We start from the raw sequence: 27,541 nt of genomic DNA, 5'->3' as shown, positions 1-27,541 counted from the left end.
TCTTCCCAGCTCATATGACTTAGTTTAAGGACCATTACATTCCAGTAATCAGGATGTTGACATTACTCTTTCCTGTCCAGTTACTTGCCATCAGTGGTGGCAGTAGTCCGGAGAGAGCACGGTGGAAAGAGGCTCAGTGGAGACAAAAATGGCGTCCCACCTTGAGTACATAGTTGTGATTCTGGCTAACTGCCTCCCTAGTTCCTCACCAGTTTTTGAGACAGGCTTATCAATCTTCTCCACAATTCTAAGATACCTAATAGCCTTCCAATATATTAACTTCTTAAATTATACAAAGTGTATTTCTGAGCTCTGTATTCATGGACAACAATACAATGTCAAGGAGAAAGGTAACTGTACAGGAATTCAATTCTGTGGGCAAAGACCATTTCTAGCAGGAACTCTATACATGTTAGTATTTTTTCACAAATATTCAATTGATCTGATTACTTTCTGCTGGTTTTGAGTCTATACTCACCAACCACCTTTTCAGTAGTTTTTTCCTGGGAACAAACATGTTAACTGTTAACTTTGAACATTTTAGTCTGGGTAATAGTAACACTTCATCCTAACCTATTGAACTGGCATTCTTGTTCTGGTAAGCTTGGTTACTGTGTGTCTACCCCTCGGAGGTGGATCCACTTTAAGTGAGTGATAAAATCAAATTTCTGTCCCTGCAAAACTGAAGGTTAGATCATGGACTCTGGCAGTTTATCAAGAAAATGCATACCATTTCTTAGTACCTTTTGGGAAACTGGCTTAGCTTAGTCTGCACTGGATATTTGGATGTAGCCACATGAATTTAGGAGCATTTTATTATTATTATTATCATTTTAAAGATTTATTTTATTTATACAAGAGCTGGGGTACAGGCCAGAGGCATGGGAGGGTGAGAGGATTCACTAGAGACAGAGCAGGGAACAGAACAGGCAGACGGACCGAAAGCATTCTGAAGGGAGCAGCGGGTGAGACAGGAGAGGTCTGCTGCGCCATGTGGGTATCTCCCTGGCTGGCTGGGAATCGAACCTGTGCTGCAGAGGCTGCAGGCAGCTTCACAGCGCTGCGCTCAACGTGCTGTGCCACTGGGGAGGCCCTTATTATTATTATTTTTAAAGGTTTATTTTATTTGTGCATACAAGAACTGGAGTGTAGGCCAGAGGTGCAAAGGGTGAGAGGATTCACCAGACAGAGTGGGGGGCAGAATAGGCAGATCTACTGAAATATACTGCTGAGCGGAGCAGTGGGCAAAACAGGAGAGGTCTGCTGTGTCTTGTAGGTCAGCGCCGTGGCTAGGGATCAAACTCATGCTGCCAGTGGCTGGTGAAAGCTTGATAGCGCTGAGACTTTAATTCCTGTGCCACCAATTTAGGAGCATTTTAGTAGTTAAAGACCACTTATATGTGTGTGTCTGTTTCTACTGAGGACTCCAATTAAGGAAAAGTAAGATGGGAAATTGAAGGAGACAAGTGAGGAAACCTGTTTTCTGCTTGTTTTGTATCTTTTGTTACGGTTAAATAATATTAAGACCTTAACAAGCCTGCACTGAATAACTTAGGAAATGATCTTATTAAGTCCAGGGCTTGATTTGTTCATTTTGAAGAATCACTTTTATGTCACTTTTTACTTTTCCTTCGTTTGTCCTAATTTAAAATTTTAGATTTATTTTTCATGGTGTGTTATAGAATACAAATGGAAGAATCTAAAAGACATATACATGGTTTAAAGCAAAATTATCAGGTAAAGATTGGTGCAAATAGCTCCTAGATTGAGTCAAATGCGGCCAATGCCCAGAAGCCTGCCCTGTACCTCAGTCACATTCACTCCCTTAGCAGACTCTCCTGTCTCGCCCACTGCTCCCCTCAGCAGTGTATTTCAGTAAATCTGCCTGTTCTGTTCCCCACTCAGTCTCTGGTGAATCATCTCTCATCCCTAGCCCTGCATCTCTGGCCTACACCCCAGCTCTTGTATACATAAATAAATAAATCTTTAAAAAAATAAAGTGGTTCCTCCTTGCATAATTGAAAACAAATCCTCTCTACAGGAATGAACATTTATCCTTGATCTCAAAGCATTCCTACAAATACTTTTCCAAGGAAAATGCAATTCACAATTTTTTACAAAGCACACAAAGAATGGGCAAAACCAACTGATTACAGAAACAGATTGGACAATTTCAATTATCTGTTAAGAGAAATAAAAGTAAACTAACTTTTTCCAGAACAATTGAGAAATTATAGGTACACACTAAAAAATTTTAAGAGTGCAAATATATTTAAATGAAGGCCCTTTCTCATCGGTTATAATCCTCAAAGGCAATTATTTTATTCAACTTTAGGGGTTATTATAACTGTTGGTAAAAAGCAAAATTCACAATTTTATAGATCTAATTGGCTCTATTAAGCCAACTGGGCATTATTATCTTGTCTAGATACTGCAAGCATTCACACAAAAAGAATGATATTTATAGAAAGAGAGTGGGCCAAGGTTATTAACAAGCAGGAAAAAAAAAGTTTATTTTAGGTAAAACCATCCAAGGGAAGGCAGGAGGGTCTTATTCCCTTATCATGCAATACCTCACTGGGGTTGATTAGGAAATTCCAGATTGACTTGTTTAGGATTACACTTTTGGGAGAAGTCTGGGTAAGAGTTCATGAAGGACTCCCTTTGGGACCTGCTTTTCTACTATGAACACTTAAAATATAATTTAAAATTGTATAGTTGTCCATGAATACATTGTTGGTTTTAAGGGGGGTAAAACACCACTTTGTTCCTAGGATATGTTAATATCCTTATTTTATAATTAGGGGTATGAAGCAAAATTTTAAAATATATTTATTTATGCATACAAGACCTGGGGTACAGGTCAGAGGTGCGGTGGGGATGGTGGTAAGAGGATTCACCAGAGACACAGTGGGGAGCAGAACAGGCAGATGTACTGAAATACACTGCTGAGGGGAGCAGCGGGCAAGACAGGAGAGGTTTGCTGTGCCATGTGGGTTAGCTCCCTGGCCCACCGGGAATCGAACCCGCGCTGCAAAGGCTGCAGACAGCTTCACATATAAATGGTTACAGTGTGTCACTGACATTAAGAATGTGATTATTCTTGATAGGGGACTTCAGTTCTAACCTGTCCCCACCTAAATATGTGTTGGTGATACCTATGCAAGGCAATAAAAGATTTAATTTCTCTCTTTCTAAAAAAATGTATTGTAGAGATACAAAGGCTAGCTACCCAGTGTTAAATCTTTTTTTTTTTTTTTTTTTTATAGAGGCATGCTTTCTTTATTTGTTTGCTGGTTTGTTTGTTTGTTTTTGTTTATACAAGCACTGGGTACAGTCAGAAGCACGGGAGGGTGAGAGAATTCACCAGGGCCAGAGCGGGGAGCAGAGCAGGCAGAAGGACCGAAGGACACTGCTGGGGGGAGCAGCGGGCGGCAGGAGAGGTGCGCGCCATGTGGGACCCTCCTCCGGTGGCCGGGGAGCAGCCGGGGATCGAACCGGCGCCGCAGAGGCCGCGCGCAGCTTCGCAACCCAGCGCTCAACCGCTGCGCCACCGGGGAGGCCCCCCAGTGTTAAATCTTTATCAAACTCCTTGATCAACAGTGGGGGGTGAAAAAGGTTGAGCTTATTCACATGCATCAGATTGTGCATAGCTGTTTTAGACTTCAAGTACATGCAGCTGACCCTGCTCTCCTGGCAGCTAGAGCACTAAGGGGGTCCTTTTCCTAAAACACCTTTTACAGTTTATTATGCCCTTAGAAAGATTCCTTCACTATTATGTAGATTTGGTCTAATTATATGGTCTAATTACCATGAATCACATGGTAAAAGAGAATCTTACTTGCAGTGGGGACAATTGCAGCTCCAAGACTATAGTTCTTTCAGTGCGATAATTTGCTGTGTGACCTCGACAAGTCACTTTAGTTGTGTCTCCTGGGTTAACAATTATCAAGATAGAATCATAGGATGTTAGAATAGTCAGGGACCTCAGGGATTACATAGCAGGTTCCCCCCCCCTCCCATTTCATGGAGAGGCTGAGTGACATATCCAAGTAGCTTTCTAGAGAAAGCACCCAGTCTTTGGCATCGCAGATCAGTGCTCTTTTCAGCTTATTTCAAGAAGCAAACAACAAAAAGTGAAAGCACTAAACAAACATGAAGTCAGATAACAGTGTTAACCATTAGCCTACACTTAGTCTAGGAGCTATCTGAAAATGTACTCTCTCCAACTGAAAAGTGATCTAAAATTCATAAGTTCTCAAACTATGCAAAGAAAGGTCAGAAAAAATAATAGAAATTAATAGTTCCACAACACTCTTGGAAAACAAAATTCCCCCAAGAGTACTTACATTCTTGTACCAATTCTTTCTGATCTTTTCCGAGTTTACGTAAGGTGAAATTGAGGGAGCAGAGATTGCCTGTTTTTACGCATTTCTGAAGGGTTGGCGTGCAGTAAGGGTTACTGAAACAGAATTGTTTGCCTTTTCTATACTACACATCACTTTTCTAATTTAGCGTCATTCCATCTCCGGCCACTACCCAAAACAAGGCGTTGAAACCCAACAACAAAAAAAAAACAAAAACAAAAACAAAAACCCCCCCACAATAAATGCAAAAACTCCAAGTACCGAAATGCTCGACGGCGTGTGACCACTGCCTCCTCTCAAAAACAGCCTCTTCTTTACTGGGAGTTGTAGTCATTCAGGACCTTCGTTTTCAGAAAGCGGCAAGAGGAGGAAGCACCTCTAGGGACTACATTTCCCAGAAAGCCGCGCGCCCCTTCTCCACCCTCGCGGGCGGCTGGCTCCACCCACTCGGTTCCTCCCTCCCTGGGCTGCACCTCGCACGCCTTCCTGTTAGTCCGAGCTGGGAGAAGTTCACTCTGATCAGCTGATCCCAACTGACAACAGGAAAGGAGGAAGCCGGCGAAGCAACGGAGGAGGGGGGGCGGAGATGGAGATGAGGATGGATCCACCGGTGCCCTAAGGAACAGCCCCCGGCCTCCAGCGGCTCCCCGACTGTTCCACCACGCGGCTTGGCCGCAGCCGAGCTGCCACTTGGTGGGGTCCCCGGCCGCCGCGGGCGGGGAGGGACGGGCACGGCCCTGCGCGGGCGAGCGATAGTCCTGGAGCGCCGACTGCCCCCGGGAGGGAGGGGGGGCCGGTGAGGTTGCGGTGGGGGTGGGGTGGTATAAACAATGGATTCGTCTCCGGCCTCTCCCAGCGTGGGGGGGATTTGGGGGGACCTTCTTTGTTCTGAGGCTTGCTTCTGTCCCTCGGAGGTGGTGGTGTGGCCCGGGAGGAAGAGAGGGTGAAGAATCCCCGGCTGGAGAGAGGGGGCCCAAGTGGGCAGATTGTTTGTCTGGCCTGGCAGGTGGTGAGGTGTGTTTGAGGGTGGATTTTGTATTTTTCTCGGTAGTGACACAATTTGATTTTTGTTTCCGTTTTGGGGGCTGGTTGGGCATGTCTGAAGTTCGGGTGTAAATAAGGTCTCCTAGTCACTCCCTTTGCCTTCGCCTTCCTTGTTTACCCAGAAATAAGACTGATAGACTGATTACTGGAGAGGATAAGTATCTTGAGAGGAGGGCAATACATTTTGTTAGGGCGCTAGAATGGGGGTCAAGGCTAAGGTGAGTTAGACATACATTGTAGAAGTGAAAAAAAGCCCCCTTTCCTGCCCGGGTTATCTTTTTTCTTTTGAAATTATTTTTAAGTTAGTATTTGAGTGACAGTGAGAAGAATGATTTGTTTTAACTCACTGCAGGCCTGGCTCAGCGGTGAGCCATAGTGGAGGAATTCTGTCTCCTGTTGCTCCTTTTTTTTTTTGCAATTACAGAAGAGACAAAAGGAAGTATAGTGATTGTTTTTAAACATATAATGGTGACTCTTGTTTCCAGGTTTATTTAATAGGCATCTGTCTAGAGTTGAAACAATCCACTTGCAAGGGTGAAAAGATCTGCTCAGGACTTTAAGGGGCTTGGTTTGCTATTATTATTATTATTATTTTTTAACGTTTTAGGATTGCTTTTCCAAGGACTATTTGCTCAGTGATTTTGATTCTAAATTTAATAACTGAATGAACAGAAAATTTCAATCTAGAGAATAAAGCAGTAAAGTCTCTTAAATGCCTTGGGCCTAGAGGTAGTGTTTGTTTTCAAATGGGGGAGAGTTAGCTATGATTTTTGAGAAGAAATTTCTAGTATTAGAATGAGCCATTGTTTTGTAATCAAGAAGGAGACTTGTTTCAGGAGTTTTGGTCTTATATTTAATCAAAATATTATTTTTTTAAGGTGCACTTCTGTTTTTAGGTGAGTGAAATCCTTTTCTTCCTTATTCTAGGTTTCCCCTGAAATATTCAATTGAGACTGGATTATATTGAAAGCTCCTGACCATTCTTCCTTATCAAACGTTGTGGCTGAATCCCAACAGATGAGCCCCATCTCAATGAATCCATCAGACCTCAGATAGCCATAAAACACCCTTTCAAGTAAAATTTGACCACATATTTGCCTGCACTTTATGGAGGGTGAAAGCGTCGAATCGGGTCAACATTGCTGCTGATACAGGTGTCTTGGAGGCAGAACACTAGAAACACAAACATTGGTGAGTGTGTGAATTCTAATAGGACACTGAGGGTTTTTTTTTTTTTTAAATAAGGTCTTCAGCACCTCGTGGAAGTTCTGTGTAGTCTTCAGACTTTGTCTTCACTCTTGGGCAAAGTTCAGTGACCATTTATTGGGTAGGTGATTTTCTTACCAATCTGAATATGAGTTCCCAGACTTCCCCAGCAGAGAAGAGCCTGAATCCAGGGCTGATGTGCCAGGAAAGTTACGCTTGCAGCGGGAATGATGAAGCTGTCTTTGAGTGTGATGAGTGTTGCAGTCTGCAGTGTCTCCGCTGTGAGGAGGAGCTCCATAGGCAGGAGCGTCTGAGAAACCATGAGCGGATAAGACTCAAACCTGGCCACATTCCATATTGTGATCCCTGCAAAGGCCCCAATGGGCATTCACCGGGTGTAAGGCAGAGGGCAGCCGTGAGGTGCCAGACCTGTAAAATCAACTTGTGCCTGGAGTGCCAGAAGCGGACTCATTCTGGGGGTAACAAGAGGAGACACCCTGTTACTGTGTATCATGTCACTAAAGCCCAGGAATTACTTGGAGAAGAGGAGATGGATGAGGAGACCAAGAGGAAGAAGATGACTGAGAAGGTTGTCAGTTTCCTTCTAGTAGATGAAAATGAAGAAATTCAGGTAAGCCCTTGGGTTGCTTGGGATTAATATGGTCGTGGAGCAGATCTGTCTTGGAATGTAGCTCTTAAAAGGAAAGTCCAGGAGAGGAGCTCACATCTTTATCAGCAAGACTGCTGAAAGTTTAGGTTGTATGGAGCCATTTAGTTACTTACCAGCTGCATGCCCTTGGGTTGAACTATTGATACTTTCCTTCTCTGAGCCTTAGTTTTCTCATCTGTAAATTGGGAACGGTGTCTACTTCATTGAGTTGTTGTGAAGATGAAATAACATAGTATTTGTAGAGCTTGTTGCATAATAAATGCTTAGTATATGGTGGCTGTTCTTATTAGGATTATTATTTGGAAGAACTAGTTTAGAGCAGTTTTCTGAATGAGCTCTTTGGCAAGGTGTGAATAAATGTGTCTACTTCATTGAGTTGTTGTGAAGATGTAATAACATAGTGTTTGTAGAGCTTGTTGCATAATAAATGTTCAGTATATGGTGGCTGTTCTTATTAGGATTATTATTTGGAAGAACTAGTTTAGAGAAGTTTTCTGAATGAGCACTTTGGCAAGGTGTGAATAAATGTGAGTGATGAGGGGCTGTGCTTGTGCAGGAAAATACAGTGGGTCCTTTGGGTGTGCGAATTATTAGGCCATAAACCTGCTATCTCCATTTACAGAGGTAAGTCTTTAAAAAGTGGCTTTTGGTTAAGATAGTATTTTTCCAGTTGATTTCTTATTTTCATGGATAGGCTTCCCATCAGTAAAAGCCAGTGAGGGCATCTGGAATTAAGAAAGACCAGAGAAGGGCCACCCTGGTGGCGCAAGGGGTTGAGACGCAACCCGTGAGGCTGTTCGCGGCCACTGCAGCATGAGTTCGGTCCCGGCCAGGCAGCTACCCCCATGGCGCAGCAGACCTCTCCTGGGACTCTCCCGCTGCTCCCCTCAGCGGTGTATTTCAGTCAATCTGCCTCTTATCTCTGGTGAATCCTCTCACTCCCCCCGCCCCCCACACCTTTAGCCTGTACCCCAGTTCTTGTATGCATAAATAAATAAATCTTAAAAAAAAGAAAGAAAGACCAGAGAATATGTGACTTGATTCTGTGTTGGGGAGAGGGTAGTGTGTGGTCAGATTAAGTTGGGGAGACGGTAGTGTGTGACAGGGATTGTTGGGAAAGGGGTAATGTAATGTTTTTACTTTCTAGCAAAGGTAGTATGATGTCTACATTTTCCATTGAAGGTTACTTTAATTCACATCCTGACTTGAACACTACATTACAAGTGATTTAAACCCAGTGCCTCAGTTTCACTTGCCCTTCCTAGTAGTGGAGAGGATTCAAAGAGATTACTAATGGCAAGGACCTATCACAGGACCCTGCCCATAGGGTCCACTACCAGTCTGTTGGTTTTGTGGGCATTTTGGACTATTTGTGATTCAGTACTTTTAGCAGTGATGACTCCTCAAGTTCCAGATTGGAGGAGTATCTGTGTTAAGTTACTGTCTGAAAAACTTCCCAATTACCCACTTAATGTCTTTCATCTCTGCCTTTTACCTGCTTGGATAAGCTTATGGAAATGAATTACATGATTCCAGTGTACTCCCATTGTCAGCTAAACACTTTGCTAGCACAGACCTTTCTTTATTGACCAAGAGGAAGAGTGACCCAGATCTCATTCTGCCTCCCTTGTTAGAAATAATGTCTTCATTACGGATTATGCTCTAATTGGGTGACAGTGAGGACTAAAGAGTTTATAAATGGAACACTTGGTTTTGGATAATTCTTACTGGCTTTGCCAACAATTTTCTTTAATGTCAGCCTTTGGAAAGTCATACTTTGGATTGTTGTCATTCATAAAAGGAGAGAAAGATTGGGATGAAGCAGTAACCCTCATGAATATTGTGTTGGTACTAAAAAAATTTTTGAGGGGAGAAGGATGTTTATTTTTCCTTATTATAGAGTTAAGAAAATATAACTAAGTGTAATAAAGAGGACACATCCAACTAAGATACATTTGTCTATCTTTTTGTTTCTTGGGTAATACATGTATAATTGAGTTGTTTGTAAAGACTCCTCCTGTTTTTCCTCTCTTCATAAACAGTGACCACTTTCCAGGATAACAGTTGAATAATTGCAAACAGTGTTTGGGTTGGGACTAATGAAATAAATCGGGTCTTTTTTTTTTTTTTAAGATTTATTTATGCGTACAAGAGTGGGGGTGTAGGCCAGAGGTGCAGAGGATGAGAGGATTTACTAGAGACAGAGTGGGGTGCAGAAGAGGTGGATTAACTGAAATATACTGCTGAGGGGAGCAGCAGGCGAGACAGGAGAGGTCTGCGGTGCCAGGTAGGTCAGCTCCCTGGCCAGGGATCGAATTCATGCTGCAGTGGCTGGCAATAGCATGATAGACTTATTAAGACTTAACCCCTGTGCTACCAGGGAGGTCCCATTTAAACTTTCTAATTGGGCCTCCCTGGTCGAGTTAAATCTCAGGGCTATGAAGCTATCAGCAGCAACTGCAGCATGAGTTCCATCCCTAACCAGGGAGCTAACCCACTTGGCATAACAGACCTCTCCTGTCTCGCCTGCTGCTCCCCTCAGCAGTGTATTTCAGTAGATCCACCTGTTCTGCTCTCCACTCTGTTTCTGGTCAATACTCTCACCCTCTGCACCTGTGGCCTATACCTATACCCCAACTCTGGTAGGCACAAATAAAATAAATCTTTAAAAAAAAACTTTGTAGTTAAGCTTCATTATGGTCAGTAGCATCACTTCACCAATTCTTATGGCTGCTGTGAGGATCATGTGGAACAAAATGAAGTATTGCCATTGAAGGGCTCTTTCCTCATAGTAGAGATTCTGCGTTAGGCCCAGGTATATATTTTTTTCCTCTGTTCATGGTTCTAGGTATTTGTGGCTTTTCATCATTTTCAATGTAGTACGAGGGGATTATTTTAGCAGTTTGGAAATATTGTGGTGATTTCTCAAATTCTTATGACCTTCTAGGCCGTCATCATATACTGATACGTTGCTTATAATTTGATTCTTACTCAGTTTCTTTTGGAAAACCTAAAAGGGCAAAAACTCCCTTTCAGAAGTGAAATTTTTTTTTCATCACCTTGTCATTTGAGTATGTACCCTAGTGGTAAACTTGAGAGGAGGCTGACTTTTGGTTTCAAAAGGAAGAACTCATTTGTGACTCTTAAAAGGACACATTTGGCCTGCTAGTCAAAAACGCTTATTAATTGAGCACATTTATTGAGCGTGTACTACGTGCCAGGCATTTTTACATCCAGTGGTACGTGGTGAACAAGACTTGATGTCCATACTGTGATAACATTTACCATTCAAGTGGGAAAAGCAGAGGTCACACATATAAGCCAGGTAAAGAGATGGTTCAGATGCAGTAAGTAATACTGAGGATAAATGACTTAGAAGCCACTCTGTAGAATAGTCAGGGAGGGTTTTATTGTAGATGTGACTTTTTTTTTTTTTTTTTGGTGGGACCCTCGCCGGAGGCCGGGGATCGAACTGGTGCTGCAGAGGCTGCGGGCAGCCTCGCAACCCAGAGCTCATCCGCTGCGCCACCAGGGGAGGCCCTGTAGATGTGACTTTTACACAAAGACGTGATCACTAATACTACTTGGGGAAATAGACTTCCAGGTACAGGGTAATAGGAGCAAAAAGAAAGTGAGATTGCATGTTTGAGATAAACTGTGGCTGGGAGTAAGCTGGTGGAGAGAGGTAAAGGAAAGAGGCAGAGAGGTAAATAGGTGCTGATCACATGGCCATAGAAATAAATGTGAATATTAAATTTAATGGAAAGTGTCAACCTGCTTTATGCAGAAAGTCACATGATTTTACGGAAGTTTTTAAGAGATTGTGGTGATTGGAGGCATGGTCAAGAGGGAGAGCAGGGGGACTACTTAGGACTCTTACAGAAGATGAAGTAAGAGGTGACTTACATTTGTTATTAACGTGAAAGGATGGAAAGATATTGGTGAATTTGGGATGAAGTTTAGATGTGAAACCAGAATGCTAATATATTGATATGTTGGGTGCAGGGGTGAGGAATGAGAGAATTTAGTGGTGACAGCTTGGCATTTGCTTTGTGCAGATAACACCTGCCTATTTTATTAACTCAAATAGGTAAAACTAGAATTCCTACAATAAAGGGAGTTAAATTAGTCTCCCTTGGTATTATCCAAGCACTGCTACAATGGGGGTGGGGAGGATGTGCTACTGGCTAAGAAGCCAGAGGGCTGCAAAATATCTTCACAATGCATAGTGAAGTCCCCCACAGGAAGAATGATATGATACAGAAAGTTGGTAGTGCTGAGATTGGGAAACTGCTCTGCCAGATGAAGTTTTGTCTAATAGGAAATCTGGATTTCAGTGAAGTAGAAAACCTATTAGGGACAAAACATTTATGCCAGTTTTTCCTCTCTCAGTTCTGTTTGCTCCTCAGAGGTAATCTAGCTGAAGTCAGTATTCTCTTCTGGCATATTTTGTAATGTCTCTACTGAAAGGGTTAGACTTTCTGCATTGTATTCATTGATTTTACTAGGCCTTAGTGGAACTGTACTTGGAAGAGCAAAGGACTTAATGAATGATCTCCACTGACAAGTGATCTGTAATCTTTTGAAGTTAAAGACACACTGTTAGCAAATAACTCAAAGGTTAGGAGAATTAAGTTCTAACAACTTAGCATTCTCAGTGGAGGAAGAGAGTAGTATTTCTGATCTATTGGGTCTTGTGAATTGTTCAGGCATCTTCTAGTCTTATCATCTGAATATTTACTTGTCAGGGAGAAAAAGTGAAGAAATTATGACATTTTTTCTTCAATATATTTAAACCCCATACAAGTTTTTCTCTCTCCCCACCACCTCTTCTCTTCTTTTTCACTTTTCTGCAAAATATGTGACTGCCCCCATCCAAGAGAATACAGCAGCAAACTTGTAAGAAAGTTTCACCTTGCTGACTGACCCCAGATTGGGAAGGTGGGTGAACCCGGGAACTTTTCAAATCAAAAGAATCTAGGAGTTAAGTCAACCCCCAAGCTGAAGTGCAGGATTATAAGGTGGCCCAGTGACCTAGGAGTGGTTAAGTGAGAAGCTAGGAAACTGTCCTCTGAGGCGGGCCCTCTTTGATTCAGAAATGGGCAGCCTTGGGCCTCCCTGGTGGCGCAGAGGTTGAGCGCTGGGTTGCAAAGCTGCCCGCAGCCTCTGCGGCGCCGGTTCAATCCCCAGCTGCTCCCCGGCCACCAGAGGAGGGTCCCACATGGTGCGCAGACCTCTCCTGCCGCCCACTGCTCCCCTCAGCAGTGTACCTGGGTCCTTCTGCCTGCTCTGCTCCCCGCTCTGGCTCTGGTGAATTCTCTCACCCTCCTGCGCTTCTGACTATACCCAGTGCTTGTATGTATCAATCAATAAAAATCTTTAAAAAAAAAAAAAAAAAAAAAAAAAAAGAAATGGGCAGCCTTTATGCCCTTTGCAGTGGAGGCCAAGGGGATCTTCCCTGCTCTGCCTTCAGTGAAGTTACTTCACCTCACTGAGACCGTTCCTTTAAGAAGACCCATCATGTTGCTTGGCTGCTTTGTTTGTTTACAGTCCCAGAATAGTATGACTCAAAATACTGGGACTTGGCTTTTTTTTTTTTTTTTTTTTCTTTTTCCAAATTGGCTAAAAGAGACATTATTCTAGTGGGATTCAGGAATGGAAAATAGCAGAAGGTGTTTTCGTACTGTATGGGAATCCTTGACCACAAGCTGGCTGTGCTGGTCTGCCCCATTTCTGTTTTCCTTCTGTGTCCGATTCTCCAACTGGTCCACCTTGGCCCTGCCTCCCACTGCCTGGTCTAGGGTACCTTGCTAGGACTTGCTCTTTCCAGGTCCTCTGTTTCAGACACGCTGGTGGAAACCCCTCGGTACTTAATTCTAGTCAATAGGCCATGAGGCAGGGGAATCAGAATCTTCTAAATTGTGAAAACTTCCCCCTTTTCCACTTCAAATGGTCAAATAGTTATATCGTAGGCACTAATTTTGTGCTGTGACTGCTCAGCTCTTTGGCAAGTTCTGGTCATGATTAAATTTATTGTTGATTCTAAAGTGTCATATAAAAATATAACAACCTCCCCCTTATAGCTCTGCTTAAGAGCTGTCTGTCAAAATAATATGCAATAATTGGGTGAGTAACAGAGGTCCCTCCCCCACTGATGCCCTTTGCTAAAAGAAACCCAAGTAAAAAGCCCCTTTTGTGGTAGTTGAGGGGAGGGTGGCGGGTGGAGGCAGGCTGGGCTTTGTATGGAATTACTGATAAATGCAGGGTAGAGGATGACTCAGATAAGCAGAAAGATGAAAGAAACTATATTACATGCCTTTAGTTTCTGCTCTTACTCTTCTGAGCTTTCTCAGCCCTGGACTCATTCAGTTATACCAGGCGGCTGGCATTTAACCTGGCAGGCTATTTTGTTTAGTACAGGGCTGTTTAAAATTTGACCCTTATGCCATCAAAACCATCATGAGTCAGCTTTTCAGGGAACCTATCTTTAACTACTTCAGGTTACCTCCAGTTTGTGTGATTATATTTTTTTCTGGAATTTGGCAAACATTTGACTTTTTGAGCCAGAGGTAATAAAACAGAGATTTCTCACTAAGTTCACCTTATCTGTTTTCTTTTTTATTTATTCATTTATTTTTAAAGATTTATATTTTATTTATGCATACAAGAATTGGGGTGTAGGCCAGAGGTGTGTGTGTGGGGGATGAGAGAATTCACCAGAGACAGAGTGGGGAGCAGAACAAGCGGATCTATTGAAATACACGCTGAGGGGAGCAGTGGCAAGACAGGAGAGTCTGCTGTGCTATGTGGATTAGCTCCCTGGCCGAGGATTGAACTCAGGCTGATGATAGCTTGATAGTAGTGAGACTTAATCCCTTGTGCCACCAGGGAGGCCCTGTTTTCCATGTAGGTACATCTCCTGGCTGTATAACCCTTGACTTTATCCCAGAGATAGTGTAGCACAAGGAACATCTGATGTCTGGCTCGACTTTTCTGGAAGCTGCTTTGGAAGGAGTGTCTGTGTGATCATTTCGATCTGAGGTTATAATTGCTAAATGTATTGAGCACATTTGATCAATTATGGTGAAACCAGAGGAAAGCTAATGGGTGAGACCATGAAGAAGGGGAAGAAAACAAAGAATATAGAAAGTTTCAGGCAAGAAGGATGGAAAAGACCTGTGGGAAGGGAGACAGAGAGACTTCTTGAGGCAGGAAAGGGTGGATGCTTCCTGGAGGATGTTTTGTTCATTTTGCACCTCTTTCAGTGGCTTTTGGCCAGCAATTAAGAGGCTCTGTTTGACTGGTTTGTGTGGTTAGCTTGGTGGTGACTGGAGTTCTTGGGCAGAGAGCTATGTATACCAGCAATATGTAGGCATCTGACCTCTGGCTTGACTTCACTGGACAATGATTCTGCTTTCTAGAAGCTCCTGAAAAAAAATTTTTTTTCCCTTCCTGATTTGCTTTTACTTAAAACTGGATCATTGTCTTTCCCACGGATTTTGATTCTAGATGTTAGAATGCTTAAAAAGAACTAACAGAGCCTAGTTCTGGCATATAGTCACAGACATGCAGGGTCCAGTTAGGAGATAACATAATCCTGAGCAATCCTGCAATCATAAAGTATTCTAGAAATCCCTGTACTTGCAAGCCCAGTCCTTTCTGCTTGGTGACTGTCATCTCCATGGCTAAACTGATTTCCATAATCATAACCTTTTCTTTCAAAGAGCACAGTTCATTTTACAAGTATCGTTCAACAGCAATCACATTTATTGAGTGTCAGTTATATGCCTTATCAGTTTGAGTAGACTCTGAAAAATGTTTTAAAATAAAAATTCAGAGGTTAAGTGAGTCTGTGGAGGGAAGGCAGAGGTTGTCATTCTCAGCCAAGCTCAGCTTTCTTTTGTGCTTTTCTTTGAGTGGAGGATGTTTGAGCCTCCCATAATTTTTTTTTAAAAGATTTATTTATTTATTTTTATTTTTTATTTTTTTATAGGAGGCATGTTTTATTTATTTGTTTGTTTGTTTGTTTGTTTATACATGCACTGGGTACAGTCAGGAGTGCAGGAGGGTGAGAGAATTCACCAGAGCCAGAGCAGGGAGCAGAGCAGGCAGAAGGACCGAAGTACACTGCTGAGGGGAGCAGCGGGCGGCAGGAGAAGTCTGCGCGCCATGTGGGACCCTCCTCCGGTGGCCGGGGAGCATCCAGGGATCGAACCGGTGCCGCAGAGGCTGCGGGCAGCTTCGCAACCCAGCGCTCAACCTCTGCGCCACCGGGGAGGCCCAAAAGATTTATTTATTTATGCATACAAGAGCTGGGGTACAGGCCAGAGATGCCGGGGGTGAGAGGATCCACCAGAGACAGACTGGGGAACAGAACAGGCAGACTGACTGAAATACACTGCTGAGGGGATCAGCGGGCGAGATAGGAGAGGTCTGCCTCACCATGTGGGTTACTCCCTGGGCAGCCGGCGATCGAACTCATGCTGCAGAGGCTGTGGATTGCTTCATAGTGCAGTGCTTAACCCATTGCACCACCAGGGAGGCCCTCTCATAATATTTTTGTGCACCCTTCTCTGGTCCTGCTGACCATGGCTTTAGTTTATGGTCAGAAGGCCACAGGGTGCTCTTTTTTTTTTTTTATAATAAATTTTATTTTTATATTCCCCATACAATTGCAACCCCCTTATTTTGACCCCAATCCCTCCCCTCCCCGCCACCCCCCCTCCCATAGAGTGTCTCTGGTTCATCCAGTTGTTTGTTGATTTTGATTTTCGCTTTCTTATAGTTATTCATTTTCCTGGTCCCTTATTTAAGTTTTCTAGATTCCTGCTATGAGTGAGACCATCCGGTATTTTTCTTTCTTTCTGGCTTATTTTGCTGAGCATGATCCCTTCCAGCACCATCCATGTGGCTGTAAATGGCATGTGTTTATCTTTTTTGAATGCTGAGTAATATTCCATGGTGTATATGTGCCACATCTTCTTGATCCAGTCATCTATTTTTGGGCATTTGGGTTGTTTCCAAAGCTTAGCTATTGTAAACGGGGTGCACTTTTTTTTTTTTCATGTCTTAGTCAATTTTTATTTAGACCTGGGTTATCTGGCAGGCAGTCATTCTGCTTCCTTTCTTTCATCCTCCCTTCTCTCTTCCCCTCCCTCTTTCCTTCTCTCTCTCTTGCCTCCTTTTTTTCTTCTTCTCTCCTCCCTTCCTCCCTACCCCTTCCCCTTTTAATGAATTAAGAAGCTCTGCCACTGCCACTGCCATTGCCACTGCCGGGGGAAAAGTTTTTTTCCAGAACTAAATATAAATTATTATAGGTTTATGTCTGTTTTGGATTCATGACATTTATCTTCCTTTCATTACCACAGAAAGTTGAGTTTCCTACATTTGAAAAGAAAAAAGAATGACTCTCAAGTGCAGCCTCCTTGAACACTATATTTAAACAAACAACCTTTAAATTGCACATTGTAGTCCTAGTCCCCTTTCTGGATTTTTCTTCACACCACTTATCAGTTGACATAACACACATTTTAAAAAATCAACTCTATTGTGGTACAGCTTATACATAATGTTACAAAAACATTTTAAGTGTACAGATCTATGAGTTTGACTAATGTATGTACATTTATGTAACCACAACCGATTTCAAAGCACAGAACAGTTCCATCGCTTAGAAAGGCTCCCATGTACCCCTAGAGAGTCACTACCCAGAAGTTACTGATCTGGTCTCTATCAGTGTAGATTTGACTTTCCTAGAGTTTCATATCAGTAGAATCACATAGTACTGCTATACATTGGCTTCTTATCATAATGTTTTTGAGAGTCATCCATGTTGTTGCCTGTCTCCCTTCCTTCTTATTACTAGTAATGTGCCATTGTATAGATAGATAGACCACAGTTTGTTCATCTATACACAAGTATCGGTGGACTTTTTAAAAGGTTTATTTATGCATACAAGAACTGGGGTACAGGCTAGAGGTGTGGGGGGGGGGGTGAGAGGATTCACCAGAGACAGAGTGGAGAAAAGAACAGGCAGATTGATGGAAGTACGCTGCTGAGGGGAGCAGTGGGAGAGTCAGGAGAGGTCTGCTGTGCCATGTGGGAAGCTCCTTGCACGGGGCTCTAACTCATGCTGCAGCAGCTGCAGACAGCTTCATAGATTGTGTCTTAACCCCTTGCGCCACCAGGGAGGACCTATCGGTGGACATTTTGTATAATATATATTGGCACATAGTAGGTAGTTACATGATACTTGTAGTGTGCTAATGAGTGTGCCCATGATGTGATCCAGGTAGAAGTGGACTGAACCCTAGTTCTTTTGTCTTCTGTCTAGCTTGGTGCTTTTATTGTTAAATCTCAGAGCTCTGCCAGTGCCGAACCCTGCCAAATACCATGCCACCTCTCAGGGGGGCTGCATCTCCCATCTGAAAGTGCCTTGGAAGAATCCGTTAGAGTTTATGTGGGTTTTGAGGAAGACTTGGTGTTTCCAGTCTGTCCTCAAAATTCAGCTTTGCTTTGGAGAGCTTTTTATTCAGATATAAATGGAAAGCTAAAGAGGGTGAGTTGGGTGAGGCCAAAGAAATAGATCAGAGAACTAAAAATGACTCTTTAAAGAATTCATTTTGTGGCTCATCTCTGCATGGAAACATTCTCTTTTCTGCTAGAGTGGGAGAGGAACTGCAGGCAGTGCCTGTGAGGCCATCTGTCAGAAGCACCACTGGTAGTTAAAAGACACTGGAGGAGAATTCCTGACCTCTCAAGTAATGGAACTCTTTGGGGACACTGGAGTGGAAGAAAGTGATCTTTGCCCTTACCAAATGTGCTCAATGTGTTTGTGAAGTCGATCTCGTGACTTCAGTGGTCTTAAGAAAACATTTGCTTGAGAAACACTTGTGTTTTTATATGAAACTATTGACACACACGGATAAACACAAAGATATACACTCCTTTTAGCATAGAATGAAATGAAATTTTCTGAATTTGCTGAGTTGGGAAAACAAGTTTAAACAAGAACTTTCTGGCAGTAGGGATTTCCTACTGGAATGGAACCTCTTATCATCTGGATTTAAAAATAGTGATTTGTTTGACATAGTTTAACTAAAATCTTCTCTGAAAATTAGGCCATGGAGTTCTTTTTAACATGATGAAGTGGCTCTGGAGTTTTGAAGGAAGACTTCCTTACCTTTTCCTACTTTTTCTCCTCCAGAAGGAAAACAGAAATTCTATGCTGTCCTAGTTAGGCCAGTGCCAAACACATGTCTTGATACATGTCTGTTGATTAAATGGAGTAGGAGAGTTCTAGTTGACTTTTGGGATAGTTGCCCCAGTTCTGATAAAAATAAGAATTTTGTTGGTTTCTTTGGGTTCTGTCTCTTTGATCTCATCCAGAAGTGGAATAAAAGCCAAATAAACCAGATACCAACAGGTAAAACCAATGAATAAGAACTTAACTTGAGAATAACTGTTAACTTGGGCTAGCTTTAGAATCTGAATGTAGAGGCAAAAATAATCTTGGTTGGCTCAGAGGTGTGATTTCTTATAAACAATAGGTTGTAGTTAGGAGCAACCAAGCTTCCTTTAGTTCTTTACAATACTTTGAAGCTAATTTTTGCCCTCAACTGTAGGGAGCATCTTTATAAAAATATATCGGATTCTGGGCCTCCCCGGTGGCGCAGCGGTTGAGCACTGGGTTGCCAAGCTGCCCGCAGCCTCTGCAGCGCCGGTTCGATCCCCGGCTGCTCCCCGGCCACCGGAGGAGGGTCCCACATGGCGTGCAGACCTCTCCTGCCACCCGCTGCTCCCCTCAGCAGTGTACTTCGGTCCTTCTGCCTGCTCTGCTCCCCGCTCTGGCTCTGGTGAATTCTCTCACCCTCCCGCGCTTCTGACTGTACCCAGTGCTTGTATAAATACAAACAAATAAAAAACAAAAACAAACAAACAAAAAAAACTTCAGTCCTTTAAAAAAAAAAAAAATTTATCGGATTCTATGATTGTGGTTGGTAGAAGTTAGATGCTTTTCCTCCTGAAAGACTAGAACTGAAAGGACCTGAATGCTGAGCTAGTTTCCTTTGGAGCCTTTTCTGATGTCTTCAGGGTTTAATTTCTAGCCTTTTCTGATGTCCCCCAACTGTGCTCTCTTTAACTTTCTCATTCCAAATTTCTTTGTTTCAGTTGCTTCCCCATTTCTTCTTTTCCCTTCCCAGGCCTATTCAGAACCAAGCCCATATGATTATTCTTTCTGGAATGGTTCTCAGAAAGTTAAGAAGGAATTTCTTGATGGAAACTGTCACCAATTTCTGTTGCCTGCTTGGGTCAGAACCTGACTGCTAGGCACTGTACATTGCCTTGAATTGCCTTGAGTTCTTTTTTTTTTTTTTTAAGATTTATTTATTTTTATTTATACAAGCACTGGGTACAGTCAGAAGCGCGGGAAGGTGAGAGAATTCACCAGAGCCAGAGCGGGGAGCAGAACAGGTAGACTGACGAAGAAATACACTGCTGAGGGGAGCAGCGGGCGGCAGGAGAGGTCTGCACACCATGTGGGACCCTCCTCCGGTGGCCGGGGAGCAGCCGGGAATCGAACCAGGTTGTGGGCAGCTTCGCAACCCAGCGCTCAACGGCTGCGCCACCAGGGAGGCCCTACCTTGAGTTCTTGATGGAAACAATGGACATTATTGAGCACTGTTATCTGATTTTTTTTTTTTTTTGGTGGGACCCTCTCCGGCAGCCGGGGAATGAACCGGCGCTGCAGAGGCTGCGGGCAGCCTCACAGCCCAGCGCTCAACCGCTGCGCCACCAGGGGAGACCCTATTATCTGATATTTTATAAACTTGACTTGGAAAATGAAAAGCTTTGTGGGGGAAAGAGAGAGAGGATGGAGGGGGTACTGTCTGGTTTCTTAAAGCTTATAGATAGTAGAGGGTCACTTTACTGAAGAGTTAGCTATAAAGCCAGGAGTATAATAATGTGTTGTTTTCATTAACAGGAGAGGAAAGGAATTAACGGACGCAAGCTACGAGCTCTTTCATTTTCATGAAAAATTTTATCCCCAAATGAGCAACTTCTGAGGATCAGGCAGGTGTGCCCAGCTGCTACTGCCATGCCTACTGTGTGCCCAGGCTTCATGCTATGCCCTTTATATACACTATCTCATTCTACAGCCAGAACTATAGAATCTGTTATTGTCTCACTTCCCTGAGACTTTGACAGTTAGGTAACTTTTCTAATGTCCCACAGTGCAAAGTCAGGCAGGCTTTCCAAACCTGCTGAGGTCTAAGAATGGCTTAAGAGCTCAGGAGGATGGCAGGCCACAGTTGGGGAAGGGTGGCTTTAGTGTCATTCGTGCTTCTGCTGTTGTAAAAGAACTGAGGACCATTTCATACACTTTGTAGAGTTGGGTGGGGTGGCCAGTTGGCAGGACGGGAGTTGGGGAGTTTGTTTCCCACCAGAAATGGAGCAAAGTGGGATCATTGATTGCAAATAGGCAGAGCGAGTAGAGCAGGCGCCTCTTGCCCTCCTGGTGTCTTCCTTCTCTCATCAAAGGGAATCTTTTGTTTATTTTATTTTTTCCAAAGGGAATCTTCTTATCTTCTCTTTCTTTACCTTTTCCTCCTCTGACTGAAAATCAAAACTGCTGCCACCTAGGTTTTCTGGTTCAGGGGGAAATGCCCACACATGTAGGATGAATTGAGTAGTATGATAGGCAGGAAACCAATGTGAAAGGCAGAAGGAATAATGAAACATGTTATTGTCCAGGCATTTTCTCATTTGTTTAATTATTTGATTAGCAACTATTACCCAGAAAGGGTTGGTGAAGATAGTTATATCTTTGTTTTACATGTAAAAAATGCAGTTCGTGGGACCTCCCTCGTAACTCAAGGGGTTATCACTAACTACTGCAGCACGAGTTCCATCCCTGGCCAGGGAGTTAACCCACATGGCACAGCAGACTCTCCTGTCTTGTCTGCTGCTCCCCTCAGCAGTGTATTTCAGTGGCTGTGCCTTTTCTGCTCCCTACTCTCTCTGTGGTGTGTCCTCTCACCTCCCTGTACCTTTGGCCTGAACCGCAGTTCTTGTATGCACAAATAAATAAAAAATGAATCTTAAAAAAAAATGAGTTGGTACATGTTAAATGATTCTTCAGGGCTCATGAGTAGAAAAACTAGCTTAGGGTTTTGAGCTTCTCCTCCCAGAATTCTTTGCACTCAGATGCTTACATGTGTGCGTGTGTGTTTAATATACCCTGTGACAGCAAAGGCCAGACAATATCCCCAAATCTGACAGAAAGTATTAAATTTTCCTCCCAAATGCCCCTTTTCAGGTGCCTGCCCTTAACTGTTCTAGATAGCAGTTGTTTTATGGGCTGACAGATTCATGATGGAGTAGGTTTCCTGGTGAGACAATCCCTAGGCCTAGTATTTCCCCAGGACTGTATGAGGAGGTAGATGGCTCCTATCGCTGGTCTCCCTGGGCATATCTGACTCTTTTTTTTTTTTTTTTTTGTGGGACCCTTGCTGGTGGCCGGGGATTGAACTGGTGCTGCAGAGGCTGCGGGCAGCCTTGCAACCCAGCGCTCAACTGCTGCACCACCAGGGGAGACCCGGCATATCTGATTCTTGATGGTAGAGTTGTTTTTTTTTTAAGATTTATTTTATTTTTATGCATACAAGAGCTGAGGTACAGGCCAGAGGTGTGGGGCGGGGTGTGTGTGTGAGAGAATACACTAGAGACTGGGTAGGGAACAGAACAGGCAGATTGATTGAAATATACTGCTGAGGGGAGCAGTGGGCGAGTCAGGAGAGGTCTGCTGCGCCATGTGGGTTGCTCCATGGCCGGCTGGGGATCGAACTTGTGCTGCAGAGGCTGTGGTTAGCTTCATAGGCTGCATCTTAACCCCTTGTGCCACCAGGGAGGCCCTTGATGGTAGAGTTTTGTGGAGTTTTTGTTTTGTTTAACATGCTGGTCAATGCAGCAGCTTGGAACCAGGCTGGCTGAGTGACATTGATTAAAAATGGCTGTTCTATGTAACTTCTTGTTCCTCTCAGTTTTCTGGGAGATCTGTGACTCTGTCACCAGGCTCACTGAATGCTGCTGTGTATTAAGCCCTAAGGGAGAGACATAGAGTGATTACGATACCTAGCAAGATACCTGGTATTGTGTGTTCATTTGTTCATTTGCTAGATATTGAAGTCTTCCTGTATGCCAGGTTGTGTCTCAAGTCCCGAGAAGGTAAACACAAGATAGACACAGTCGTGCTCTCATGGGTATGGTGAAGGGCACTGCAGTAGGCATCCGGCAAATTATTAGTATCAGCATGAACATTAAGACTTGATATAACAATGTGATATTAGTAATAGAGCAATGAGTGGTTTACCATCTTTATGAGGTTATGGGAATTGAGGACTTATCTTATCACACTCCGTGGTCTGTACCCGTGTCTCTAACGCTCTTTATCAAACCAACAGACTCTTGAGATTAGGAGGGTGTTTTTTCTCTTAGGGCTAGGGGATACTTGGTGTAAAGGTTTATCACTCCTTTATCTGGAGTAGAGCTTTACTTTTTTGGATTAGGAGCTTTTATCCTATGGTTCTGTATGCTGAGAGTTGGGACCCTGGGCACCTTTCTGGAGTTCCGTTCTGGGATCTCACTGGCACCAGGTATCTTGCTTCCTGGCCTAACTTTTTATGAGGACTTCAATGTTTTTTTTAACTTGTAAACAGAGGAGTTAAGGATACATGTAGCTTTACTAGTAAGGTTTTTTGAAATAATAGTTTTATTGAGTTATAATTCATATACTGTAAATTTCACCCTTTTAAGGCATGCAATTCAATGTTATTAATATATTCATGAAGTTGTGCAAATTTGACCACTATCTAATGCCAAAATGTTTTCCTTAAAATTGGAAATAGGTGCCTTAATGGGAACTATGTGCCTACCCATTAGCTATCACTTCCTAGTCCCGCCTTTACCCAGTCTCTGGCAACCACTAATATGCTTTCTGTCTCCATGAATTTGCCTGTTGTGGACAGCTTATGTAAATGGAATCATTGAATATGTAGCACGTCTAGCTTCTTTTTTCTTAGCATAATGTTGTAACATCTATCAGTCAGTATCTCATTCCTTTTTAAGGTTGAATTGTGTTCCATTGTATGGATATACCACATTTTATTTATCCATTCATCAGCTGATAGACTTGTGAGTTTTTTCTACCTTTCATCTATTATGAGCAATGTTTTTTTTTTTTTAAAGATTTATTTATTTATTTATACAAGCACTGGGTATAGTCAGAAGCACGGGAGGGTGAGAGAATTCACCAGAGCCAGAGCGGGGAGCAGAGCAGGCAGAAGGACCGAAATACACTGCTGAGGGGAGCAGCGGGCGGCAGGAGAGGTCTGCGTGCCATGTGGGACCCTCCTCCGGTGGCCGGGGAGCAGCCGGGGATCAAACCGGCGCTGCAGAGGCTGCGGGCAGCTTCGCAACCCAGCGCTCAACCGCTGCGCCACCGGGGAGGCCCTGCCAGGCTTTTTGTTTAATATATAATCAGATGTTTTTTTTCCCTGTTGTGTGGTAGGAGTTCTTTTTATATATTTATATATATATATATATATATATATACACACACACACGTCCCTTATATATGATTTGCATATATTTTCTCCCATTCTTTGGGTTGTCTTTTCACTGTCTTGATAGTAACCTTTGAAGATGAAAAATTTTTAATTTTGATCATGTCCATTTATCTATTTTTTTGTTATTGTATTGTTTTGGTTTCATATCTAAGAAACCATTACCTAATCCAAGGTCACAAAGATTGCTTCTGTGTCATCTTCTTAGAGTTTTATAGTTTTAGCTCTTTTTTGTGACCACCAAGTTCTTATACTGACTGAGGCTTTGAAAGTCCTGTTAGCTGCTTGCTAGGGGTAAAGGTTGGTGAAGAATACTACTGTCCTTTTGACCTTGACAAGTCAATCCCTTGGTGAGTCAATTAAGGATCTTGACCCTGGACATACTTAATGTTCTTGCAGGTGTTTCTAGCTGTTTTACAGTTTCTGTATTTAATTTTTTTAAGGTGACAAATGAAGAGGAATTTATTAGGAAATTGGACTGCAAACCTGATCAGCATCTGAAAGTGGTTTCTATTTTTGGAAATACTGGTGATGGAAAGTCTCATACCCTCAACCACACTTTCTTTTATGGTCGTGAAGTCTTCAAAACCTCCCCTGCCCAGGAGTCCTGTACCGTGGGAGTGTGGGCAGCATATGACCCCGTGCACAAAGTAACCGTGATAGACACAGAAGGGCTCTTGGGGGCCACGGTGAATTTAAGCCAGAGAACACGGCTGCTGCTGAAGGTCCTGGCCATCTCAGACCTCGTCATCTATCGAACTCATGCAGACAGGCTGCATAATGACCTCTTCAAGTTCCTTGGGGATGCCTCAGAAGCTTATCTAAAGCACTTCACCAAGGAGCTCAAGGCTACTACTGCCCGCTGTGGCCTGGATGTTCCCTTGTCCACCCTGGGCCCCGCTGTTATCATTTTCCATGAGACTGTGCATACTCAACTACTGGGTTCTGGTGAGTACATGGGGTATTGTGCCACAGATTGGCTTTCCTGGGCTAAAGCAAGCAACTATTGGACTGTGGTAACAACTTGGTGGCCCAGAAAAAATTTCTGATCAGTCATGTAAAAATCTGCTTATGGTCAGCATGAAGATCGAGAATTTCTGATTGACTTTGGCAGTCAGGTCTTTAGTAATCTAGATGACGCCTGTTTCCTAGGGATGGTGGACTTGAAAGTGGGGGTTAAGGGGAGATTAAGGTAGTGAATATATTCAGCTTTACCAAGGGAAACAGATACAATGATAGTGGGAGGCTGATGTGGGATTTCAAGGAATTTTTGCTTTTAAATTTAAGGTATGAGATATTGCAGATATATGTGTAGTGATGGGAATGATTCATTGGAAAGGGAACTGTGCACATGTAAGATAGAGAGGGCAGGAGTAGTTGGAGTGACCCCTAAGGGAAGGCTTGGCCTTAGAAATGTGGAAAGTTCATCTGTACTAACAGGAGAGTGGAGTATAGGAAGAGTTGTATGAAGTAGGTAGACAGTGGTGGGCTGCTCTGTGCAGGTTGTCTTATTGTTTCTATTTTCCTAGAGAAATGGGAAACAAGATCACCTGAGTGAGAGGATGCTGCAGCAACAGTAATTGGATGCAGGTGGAGACAATAGTGTTAGCCCCTAAAATAATTATATCATTTACCTGTTCACTTAGCAAAGTTTATTAAGTACACAATGTCATATGCTGAGCACTGGACCACCGAGCTGGGGAAGAAAACCACAATTCCCATTCTTGAATAGCTCATAGCTCATCTTATCAAGTAATTTTTTTTTTTGCTTTGTATCATACACTATACTAGGTGGGTTTTTAAAAAAATATAAAAGTTAACTTACTGTATAGTCTTTCTTATTCAGCTGCTCCATTTTACAGATGAAGAAACTGAACTCAAGTTATATAATCATAGAGATTCTTAGTACAAAATTGAAAACAAGGTCTTCTAACTCCATAATCTAGAGCTGTTTCTAGAATACTATTGCTACTTTTGAAACCTTGAGATGGAGCCAAGGCAGTGAGGGTTTATGCAGGATAGGAAGCAAGATGCCAGAATTATGGGCAAATTGATAAGTAGATTTTTCTCTACTTCATAGACTATCTGTTTAATCCTGTTCCTTTTCTGGATAGGGGATTTTTAGGTGGAGTTCATAGGCAAATGAACTTGAGCTAATGTTAACTAGAGTAATTTTCTTTTTGTCAAAATATTAAAAGAATTTAAAATGAAAAGTGATTCCAACTTTTACCTCTAAATTTTTATTGACTCCTTGTGTACTCCATTATCCAAATGTCTGGATAAATGTTGGTGAGCCTGGGCAAGCTAATCCCCTCATACAGGGGCAGTTTGCTACAATGTCACCAGCATAAGACAGCATTTTCAGAGCAGTTATTTTTTTTTGATTCTTTCTTTTTTCTTTATTGAGGTGACATTGGTTTATAACACTGTACATGATTTAGGGGAATAGGTCCACACCTCCTTAGATGCGCTCCCCACTATCATGCACCCATATTTCTTTACCCTAGGCCATTAGGCCCCCTCAGGGATATGTCCCCCTACCCCAGTTACTTTTGAGTTACATTATTTTAAATATTCAAGGGTAGGTGACTGGTTAAATGTGTCCATATAATGGAAGACATTGTAGCTATTAGAAAGAATAAGGAACTTCTCAGTATATCATGACAAGTATACTATGTTATTAATGATATTAAAAAAAGTTGCATATATGTGTTGCTAAGTAACTGAATGCAGGCAGGGACAGGTTAAAAAAAGTGCAAAAGGGTAAACATTGAACTGTAGTTACCTTGGTGAGTAGGAGGGAGCAGAGAACATACATTCTTTTATCCTTTGACATGTTTAGATTTTTTTACAATGGGCAGATTAAAATAAATAGGCTCTTCCTTGAAATATAATATGCATACAGAAAAGGGTACATGACATCAAAAGCATATAACATGGGGAATTTTCACAACCTGAACATACCCATGAAATCAGTACCAGCTCATGAAACTTCAGCACTTACCTCAAAGGAGCCCTGTCTACACTCCCTTCTAGTAGTTCTGGGGGTTTAGATGTTTTATAGAGATGGAGTCATAGTATATATTAACTTTTATAATGAAATGCAGGTGACTCTATTCATATGCTGGTTTCTTCTCCTGCAGATCACCCCTCAGAGGTGCCAGAGAAGCTCATTCAGGACCGGTTCCGGAAGCTGGGCCGCTTCCCTGAAGCCTTCAGTTCCATTCACTACAAGGGAACAAGAACTTATAACCCTCCCACAGACTTCTCTGGGCTTCGGCGAGCTTTGGAGCAGCAACTCGATAACAACACCACCCGTTCTCCCCGCCACCCTGGGGTCATCTTCAAGGCCCTGAAGGTCAGTTGGCTTCTGCCCCCAGATGCTGCTCATCCGGGTATGTGGGTGGTGAGAACACTCAGTTCCTCAGTCTGATGTTAGTCCTGGTTTTTGGAAATCTGGCTGGAAAGAGAGTTTATAAGAAAGGAAGTGCCTGAGTGGAGTTTGCACCTGTTCGGTGACCTCATCTTTTTTTTTTTAAGCTTTATTTATTTTATGCATACAAGAACTGGGGTACAGGCCAGAGATGGGAGGGGGTGAGAGGATTCAACAGGGACAGAGTGGGGAACAG

General features: G+C 42.8%; 1 protein-coding gene across 2 annotated transcripts in view; it reads left to right on the top strand.

The window, feature by feature from the left end:
* The first annotated feature begins 4,829 nt into the window (after positions 1–4,829).
* ZFYVE1 (zinc finger FYVE-type containing 1) overlaps positions 4,830–27,541 on the top strand; it is a 41,269-nt gene continuing 18,557 nt past the window's right edge. For both annotated transcript variants that reach the window (XM_037503648.2, XM_037503649.2), the window contains exons 1-4: positions 4,830–5,060; positions 6,339–7,248; positions 24,356–24,860; positions 27,056–27,270. In XM_037503648.2, the coding sequence (XP_037359545.1) occupies positions 6,766–7,248; positions 24,356–24,860; positions 27,056–27,270 (1,203 nt within the window). In that variant the 5' untranslated portion in view covers positions 4,830–5,060; positions 6,339–6,765. The remainder of the gene's footprint in view (positions 5,061–6,338; positions 7,249–24,355; positions 24,861–27,055; positions 27,271–27,541) is intronic.

This window comes from Talpa occidentalis, unplaced genomic scaffold (genome assembly GCF_014898055.3).
Source record: "Talpa occidentalis isolate TD23 unplaced genomic scaffold, MPIMG_talOcc4v2.1 talOcc4.11, whole genome shotgun sequence".
Lineage (NCBI taxonomy): Eukaryota > Metazoa > Chordata > Mammalia > Eulipotyphla > Talpidae > Talpa > Talpa occidentalis.
This window is presented reverse-complemented; position numbering and strand designations above follow the sequence as displayed.